Source organism: Ruditapes philippinarum, unplaced genomic scaffold, assembly GCF_026571515.1.
Source record: "Ruditapes philippinarum isolate M1 unplaced genomic scaffold, ASM2657151v2 ctg6343_1_1_1_1, whole genome shotgun sequence".
Classification (NCBI taxonomy): Eukaryota; Metazoa; Mollusca; class Bivalvia; order Venerida; family Veneridae; genus Ruditapes; species Ruditapes philippinarum.
Window position 1 is genome coordinate 57,519 of NW_026853854.1, and position 8,346 is coordinate 65,864.

At 30.3% G+C, this 8,346-nt stretch overlaps 1 protein-coding gene across 1 annotated transcript; it reads left to right on the plus strand.

Moving 5' to 3' along the window:
- The first annotated feature begins 6,754 nt into the window (after nucleotides 1–6,754).
- LOC132738170 (uncharacterized) lies at nucleotides 6,755–8,272 on the plus strand. The gene is made up of 2 exons (XM_060725635.1): nucleotides 6,755–7,097; nucleotides 7,964–8,272. The coding sequence occupies exons 1-2, from the start codon at nucleotides 6,764–6,766 to the stop codon at nucleotides 8,203–8,205; spliced, it is 576 nt and encodes a 191-aa protein (XP_060581618.1). The 5' UTR covers nucleotides 6,755–6,763; the 3' UTR covers nucleotides 8,206–8,272.
- Nucleotides 8,273–8,346: the final 74 nt, after the last annotated feature.

The following is an 8,346-nucleotide window of genomic DNA, read 5'->3' on the forward strand; positions in this document are numbered from 1 at the left end:
CAGATTTATCATAATGTGCTCCCTTGTTTAAAACGAATCTTTACCCGTCTGGCGTTATTTATCAATTAATACAGATGTTTTAAATATATAACAAAAATGAGTTATGTATAGTATGTAGAAATTAAAAAAAAAAAAGTACAATTTTATCCATTAGAAAGGTGCCTTTTGAAACAGTATCTCTATATAAAAACGAAACAGATATGAAAGAGAAAAAAAAATCATAACCAATGATTTGTCAACATAAAGATGGATTGCATTCACAAAAAAAATCATGATATGTATACAACTGTGACGAAACTGCAGATATTGGTATTTGTCACTTTAGTTATGGTCGTATGGTTTAACAATCTCTAAGATCGAATTCCCATATATTCTTTGTGAAGATTTACTAAGTTTACAAACAGATCGTCCATACATTCAAGGGAAGATTTGCTCGGAAACTGCTTGCGGACGGGAATGTTCTAGTGTTTTAAAGCATTTTAACGCATTTATATGCATGCGCATTTAAAGCTTCAAGAACATGAAAGCATTTGAATACAATTTTGATTTAATCTCATGTTTCTGATAATGTTTGTTATTATTTTGAATGAGGACTACCCGTCAATCCAATGTATTTAAGAAAGTGACCAGACGCCTGGCAGTGCAATATTTTATATATCATATCTGAATATTGATCTTGACTTCTCCCGCAGAAGTTCAAAACATCACATACAAAGTTCTGAAAAGAGCTTGTATCGTGAATATGGAAATTGTCTCCATGGTGTTTCTTCTGAATATTTTTGGAACTTTCAGTAAAATATAAGAAAACAATCTTGCATAGTCTAGTAGAGGCTACCTTTGATAATAATAGATTGTCAAGTATTTCGTCCACCATCGGCTCATATTTTTCCTCATTTGGTGGGGCACTAAGTGATTTAAAACATAAAAGTATCAATATCCTATCATGGTCCCCTAACACATTATTAATCCATCTATCACGGTTACTTGTCATGTAGTGTTTATGAATACTCCGATCGTAACAACACTGACTTGTTATCCCAGCCTCTTTATCAAAGATAAATTTCAGTATTTTAGTGGCCTCATGAGTAAAGTGATCGTATGGTTTGGGAAGAAATAATATTTTCTTTTTATAAAATGGGTTTGTATCTTCCAGAAGCGCCATTGTTACACTTTTTCTGATACACCTAACAACTGGCTTTTGTTCCCGTTTGTCCTTTTCCGGTATATTTGAAAACGATGTTGAACACAATCCCCGGTTTGAAAGTTTTCTAGGCAAATATGATTCCTTTTGTTTGCTCCTTTCATCCTTTTGTGTATTTTTTGAAACGGAACGGATGAAATATGTTTCAAGTGACATATAAAAATTGAATTGAAATATATAAACTAGGCATAAAAACTTGAAAGAGATTTGTTAATACTTATTTCAATCTATGAAATAAAAGCAAATCGTCACAGCGATTTAAAGTCATTACATAAGAAATATCTTATAAAATGATTTTTTTTTATTTTGATTGTTAAATTTGATGAAATATAAGAAGACCTGCGAAGTTTCGTTATATTCCGTTGTGATTTCAAATATCGTTATCTGTGTCTACTAATTCTGTGCCAGTAAGTTGCCAGTAAGTAAACACATTTAAAATGAATTACATCATAACCACCCGTCAAAGATTTGATGGAAGACTCTTAGCTTATAGTTTTCTAAACCGTACTTTGAAACGAAAATCATAACTTTGTCGTGCGTCAGTTGGCGACATTTCGATGTTTTAAATAGTTTTTAAATGAGAACATGTTATGTAATATTTGCACTAGTGATAGAAGAATACAAACATTTTGTACAAACTGCAATTAATGCGTAAAGTGATTTTCATAATGAAGTCATTTGCGAGGTTTTGCGACAATATTGGTATATTGTACATTTCTTTCATGTTCACAATACACTGAGTACAAAATTACTTTCGGATTTGCTAAGATATTATTATAAGAACATAAGTATATCAATATTTACAATATCAGTGCGACCAAACATGTGTATGTGGTGTAACCATATTGAACAGTTCATAGTATCTTACTGACTTAACTGAAAACAACAGAATCCATTTTGAAAACGTTTGTTTCTGTATTTATGAGACTAATAATTAAAAACTTTCAGAGCAATGTACTGTCAGAAACGAAATTATCAATACAACAAACCTTCACACGTCCTTGTCTTTAGTGGGATTTTGTCATCCATGCTTATACTTGCATTCCGAGACTCTAAAATATCATAATAAACATATCATAATAAACATATCATAATAAACATATCATAAAAAACATATTATAAATGACATTAAAGAGACGTTACCATTCAAGTGTTGATTTCAGTAAACATGAAAAACAAACATATGACTTGACAATTTGTTATAATTGTGTTAAATTTTATATATTTTTCTGTGACAAAATAACCAATTATAATCAATAATCCACGTGACTAATAAAAATTTCTATAAATATCAATCATAATGTATCGGTAATGCTTATTTAAAAGAGTGGGACAGTCTTTTTTTATAATTTAGGTTGTTTCTATATTGCATCATACACATTTTTCATTATCAATTATTTGTCAGACACAACTATAACACCATATAGTTTGAATCATATTACTTCTTCAACTCAACTTGGCAGCAAAAAGAATGAACAATAAAAAGTTATTGTCTAGATATTTTCAGGTTTCTTTTTTTAGAAAATTTCAAAATATGATAAACTGTCATACACTTCATTAATAAATGATGACAAAAATTAACTAATCAAAAATAATACAGTAACTGAAGAATATAGCCGCTATTATGACGAAACAAATTATTCCAAATATCACAAATGTCCCAAACGAATGAATATTACCATGATCCACTGGAACTGTTGGTATATTACTAGAGTTTCCTGCAACAAATTGAGATAACACAGTGAAATAATTATTATAACAAGCTTAAGCAAACATTTTCGTATAGGGTAAGTTTTAAAGAAACACCATGCCTATAAATGTTCTCTTTAGAAGGGACTTACATGCGCTAGCATTAAACAGTTCTGACTAATTGTGGTGTGGCATTTGTATAAAAGAAACATAATATATAACAATGATCAATTAACTTCCTTATACAATAATAAAGCACTGTACTAATTGCCAAAACGCAAAAGAAGTAAAAGAAGGTTGAGACGTATGGTCAATTAGTACATATTCAAAATTTGTTTAAAATGTCATTTTTTGTTGACTTAAAATGGCATTAATAATGACCAAATTAATGAATGAGTTTTCAAAGCTTTAAAATAAAAATGAGTTATTGATACAATATTATTCAACTCCCTTGCCTTTGAACAATTAACACTTATTTGCTGGTACTTCAGGCAATATTTATCTTTAACACTGTAGAGCATAATTATAGTTAGCTTTTAACACTAGAACAGAACGAACAGAACGATAATAGTAAAAATGTAAAATTCTTCAATCTGAAAACCAATTCTTTCCTTTCTTGAATAGGCATACTACCCCCCCCCCCCCAATTTTGAGAAACCAGAATATAAACCATAACCTTAGGTCACGTGGCTGACAAAATATATCAATAAGCAATATAATTATGTGAAACTTTTTGATTGATGACTGTTGTAAATGAAAATCATTGAACAAGCCACGTGTCATTTTTTGTTGCATGATTGTTGTACGTACAAATGTAGTGCAATTAAAAAAAAACACACTTCCGAGCTATTACAAACAGCAAACAACAAGTGTTTCCTTTAAGAACTGTAGATGGAAAGAGACAAACGTAGGAAGAGTTATAAATTATAATGAAAAATCATATTTAATTAATTTGTTTCTTATATTCACCTATCAATTTTGATGCATTGTTCGTATATCTGTTTATGATAACACGTTCATCTCTCGGTTTATAATAAAGCATCCATCAGTCTGTTTATGATACAACATTCCATCTGTGTGTTGTTCATAAAAATGCATGTGTCTATTTATGATAAAAATCTATCATGATATTGTATTTCATACAACATGCATGTGTATGATACAATTTATATCTGTTTACTCATTTATTATTCATCTGTCTATTTATAATAAAACATTCGTCTGTCAGTTTTTCATGAAACATTCATATGTCTGTTTAAAATAAAAGATTCATATGACTGTATGTTTATAGTAAAAATGTATGTCTGTTTAAGATAAAACATCCAACTTTCTGTTCATGATAAAACATTCATGTGTCTGTTTATGATTAAACATTTGTCTATCTACATATAACAAAAATACCCATCTGTCTGTTTTTGATAAAACATATTTCTGTCTGTGTATAATAAAATATCAATATTTCTGTTAATGATAAAACATTCATCCGCTTTTTTTCCCTAAAACATTCATAAGTCTGTTTGTTTTATTGTTTTAATGAAACATCCGTATGTCTGTTTATGGTAACCATTGTTCTGACTATGAAACAATGACGATACAGAGAAACCAAATATCACATGATAACTAGATTCGTTAACGCTTTCTGTTACTCTTTTTAATTCTTATTTCCTTGCGCGGAAACACTCAAATAAGATTTAATGCGTTGATTTATACTCAGGAAACTAGAATGAGCCACAGGTGTAAATGTCCATACTACAAAAATAAACATAATTTTTATTTGATCGAAATTTCATTTTATGGGAAACTTTGGTTTGTTTGACTTCATTTGTGATAAAAATATATTATATGAAATGAGTTAAAGATCACAATGTTTAAAAATTCATGAAAATCTTTGTAAGAGTCTTGACACAACTTACATTATATACAATGAAATGATTTTTTTACGTCACATCGACACATTATATTATATTATTTGATGTGCAATGTTGGAGTAAACATTCTACTATATGAATGTTTCTTTGCCAAGTGCTATAAAATCGGATATCAAAACACTGCAAAAAGATGCATGTGTGAAGGTGGAGCAGCACGAAGGCATTTAGACACAATTTAATGTCATGGAAAGAAAATGAGAAGGAAATGTGATAAAAATAAGAAATACAGTTCGTGTCATTATACCATGACATTATACCAATGTAGTAATCAGACATAAGAATTTTATTATTACATGCGAATGTCACACGCATGCATGTTGTGCGTGGTAAAGTCATACGGTATGCGGAGGCTTGTGACAAACTTGCACGTGTTTGTATTACGTTTTGTGTAAATTGAGGTTCTAAAAAGGACTATATTTATTTTACCATTCGTTGTCATATAACATAATTTCGTGATATCAATTCATTGCAGCATACTATTTCCATGCATAATTCTCGAAAACATATTTCAAGTCCCGTGATGTCAAAAAACCTCAGATGAGTCCCATTAATATAGCCGACATTGTCATTGTTTAGGTTTTAAATAAATATCTACTTGTAAAATGCAAGTATTATAGCCAAGGTCTAGATTTATCATTTTCTGTACAGTAAATATCTTAGACAATCTCTCTTAATAACTTCGTCATGGGAAATAAATATGCAACATAATTAAATTGAATATAAGAGCTATCGTTTGGTTTGCTATTTGCGTCAGCACTTTGTTTCGAATAAAGAAACATTTAGAAGCATCTTTATTTAAAAAAAAATCTCTCTTTAAGCTTTATAAATCATCAATATTGTCATTAAGAATATAAGATTAAATTACATCCGAATATTTTATCAACGTATCTTTTGTGACAACGCGTTGCTAGGCAATCCAGTCAGTTTCATTAATATACGTTTTACGATTTATACTTTACTTGTTAAGCTGTCTTCAGGCATTATCGTAAAAGGAAAGTCAGCCGGACTTGCAACATTTGTCGTTTTCATAAATGATAATTTCATCGAACTTAAAACACTTGTTGTCATTTTTTACAAATGATAACTTTACAGATTTTGCAACATTTGTCGTTTTTGACAAATGATGACTTCACCGAATGTGCAATATTTTTCGTTTTTCACAAACGGCAAGTCAACCATACTAACATGTTTTGTTGTGTTTCACAAATTGTAATTTTCCAAGGATTAATACGCCAAATGTGCCTTTACAACTATGTATTGTTATACATTAATAAAACAATCAACTGGTATACTAAAGTATGTAATCAAGGATACAGTCATCATAAAAGTATAATTTTGTATTGTTGCTCCTGCTTAAAATAAGCTTTAAGTAAATTTTGTAAATTATAAAACACTGTTATAAAACGCTAATGCATGTGTTATGATATACACTTGCCAGCCCGCATAGCTCAATCGGTCAGAGCGCGAGACTTGTAATTATATCGACATTGTGTGTCCGATCCCCGGACCGTTCCAGCTTAAATTACTAATCAGTCTTTCGGATTAGACTTTAAATCGAGGTTCCGTGTATGGGTGCTTTTAAAAACACTTGACACGATAAAGAACCAGGAGAAGCTTCTTGTATATGATATACAACACTAGTACATGTGTTATTATATTAAACACGTGTGTGTGTTACGGTTTAAAGTACTATTGTATGCGGATATTGTCAAATAAAACACATAGTGTATTTGTTACAGTATAAAACACAAGTGTATATGTTGCCGTATTAAACACTTGTGTATTTGTTACGGATTAAAATACTAGTGTATATGTTACGTTACAAAACGGGTGTATGTATTTCTTACGGTATAAAACACTTGTGAAATTGTTAGGGTATAAAACATTAGTGTAAGTGTTAGGATATAAAACGCTTGTGTAAATAATTATAATTCTCGGCTTTAGCATGACGTCACAGGTAAAATGGCTGCCTAGAGACGGGGAAGCTATCGCTTGGTTACGCATTAGCGCATCGTTAATTGGACTTTTGACATGTTCATTTCAATCGATTATATTCAATCAGGTTGTCGTGAAAATTGTTAATAACATATTAATTATGTCTTTTAATTATTTTGATGAACTTGATCCGGCAGCAAAAGCCAGATATGTTTCTAAATTGAATTTAATTGGATTAGATGAATGTCTATATAAGCTTCCAGCAGGTGTTTGGAAAAATGATCCTTCGAAGTGGCCGTCGGTTGAATATGGTGATATTCATAACTATTTGATTGAAACACCAGGTATATGTATATACTTAACTTATTTCTTGCTATTAAAAAAATAAAAAATACAATAAGCAATGTTGCCAATGATTATCAGTATCCAGCTATATATCCGGTAATGTCTGAAATGAACGTGAATTTTGCTATAACTGTTTTTTTTTTCTTTGTTGTTGCTTTTTTGTGTGTTATTTTTGATGATTTAAACTAGGCTTATATCTAATGAAAAGGTAATTAATATGTCAATAAGAAATGAACTTGAACTGTTGTGAAATGCGCGTTGCCACTTCAAAAAAAAATTCAAAAAAAAATCGTAGATCTAATTTCTATTTAATACAGTACGTACAGTGCTGTATTTGAAAGGATCTAATGATTAAAGACATTTTTGAGAGAATGTTGCTTTTTAAACCGTTTACATACTTTTTACACTTTTTATAAAATGTATATATATATTATATAATGTATTAGAATCTGTTGACATACTGAATAATTCAACTGTCTACAAGTGACAACTGATAATCTCCCTAGCAACCATGATCAACTCTTGTTAATTGCAGTGCAGTGTTGTTTTAACAGATGCCAAATAGTATTGATTTTTTATTTTGATAAATAAATAATTAGGCACCCTACCGTGAATTTGGTCCTAAAATGAATAAGGCACCCTTGCTGTGTACTGTTTTAATGAAGTACAGCTAATATAACACAGATATCTCACATTCCTGTATAACTGACACTTGGATGTTAATCAATTCAATTGACCACTACTTTATTTGTGGTGACCTGTGTCTTTCTATCCTTTTTTTCACAAAACATGAAAGAGCAGAATATATAGAATTATAGATTATATATATTTGAATGTAGACTTACAAGTGTCACTTTTTTCACAGGTGTGTACACTAGGGAAAGTATGAAAAACTACAAGAGCTTAGAAGCACATAATTACTTCAGATCTGGCTGGGTTGAAACTGTATTCATGTACAAGCCAAGTGACAGTCAATATACCCTTATGAAAGCCTCTGTCAAACCTTCTCAAAAATTAAATGATGACCACTATTGTCCTTGGATTGCTGTTACCAACTGTGGGCAAATATCTGCTGCTCATTGTAACTGTATGGCTGGGTATGAATGAGCACTTGTTTAATCACTTTTTTTATACAACATTTAAAATAAACCACCAACTTCTTTATAGTTAATATGTGAGAATACAGAATGCAATCTCTAGAAATTTGCTTTATAGAGGTATAAATCATTAACCATTTAAAATAGGTGT

Coding starts and splice junctions, on each gene's coding strand:
- LOC132738170 (XM_060725635.1), top strand. CDS start 6,764: ATGACGTCACAGGTAAAATGGCTGCCTAGAGACGGGGAAGCTATCGCT. Junction 7,098..7,963: donor CTATTTGATTGAAACACCAG/GTATATGTATAT, acceptor CTTTTTTCACAG/GTGTGTACACTAGGGAAAGT.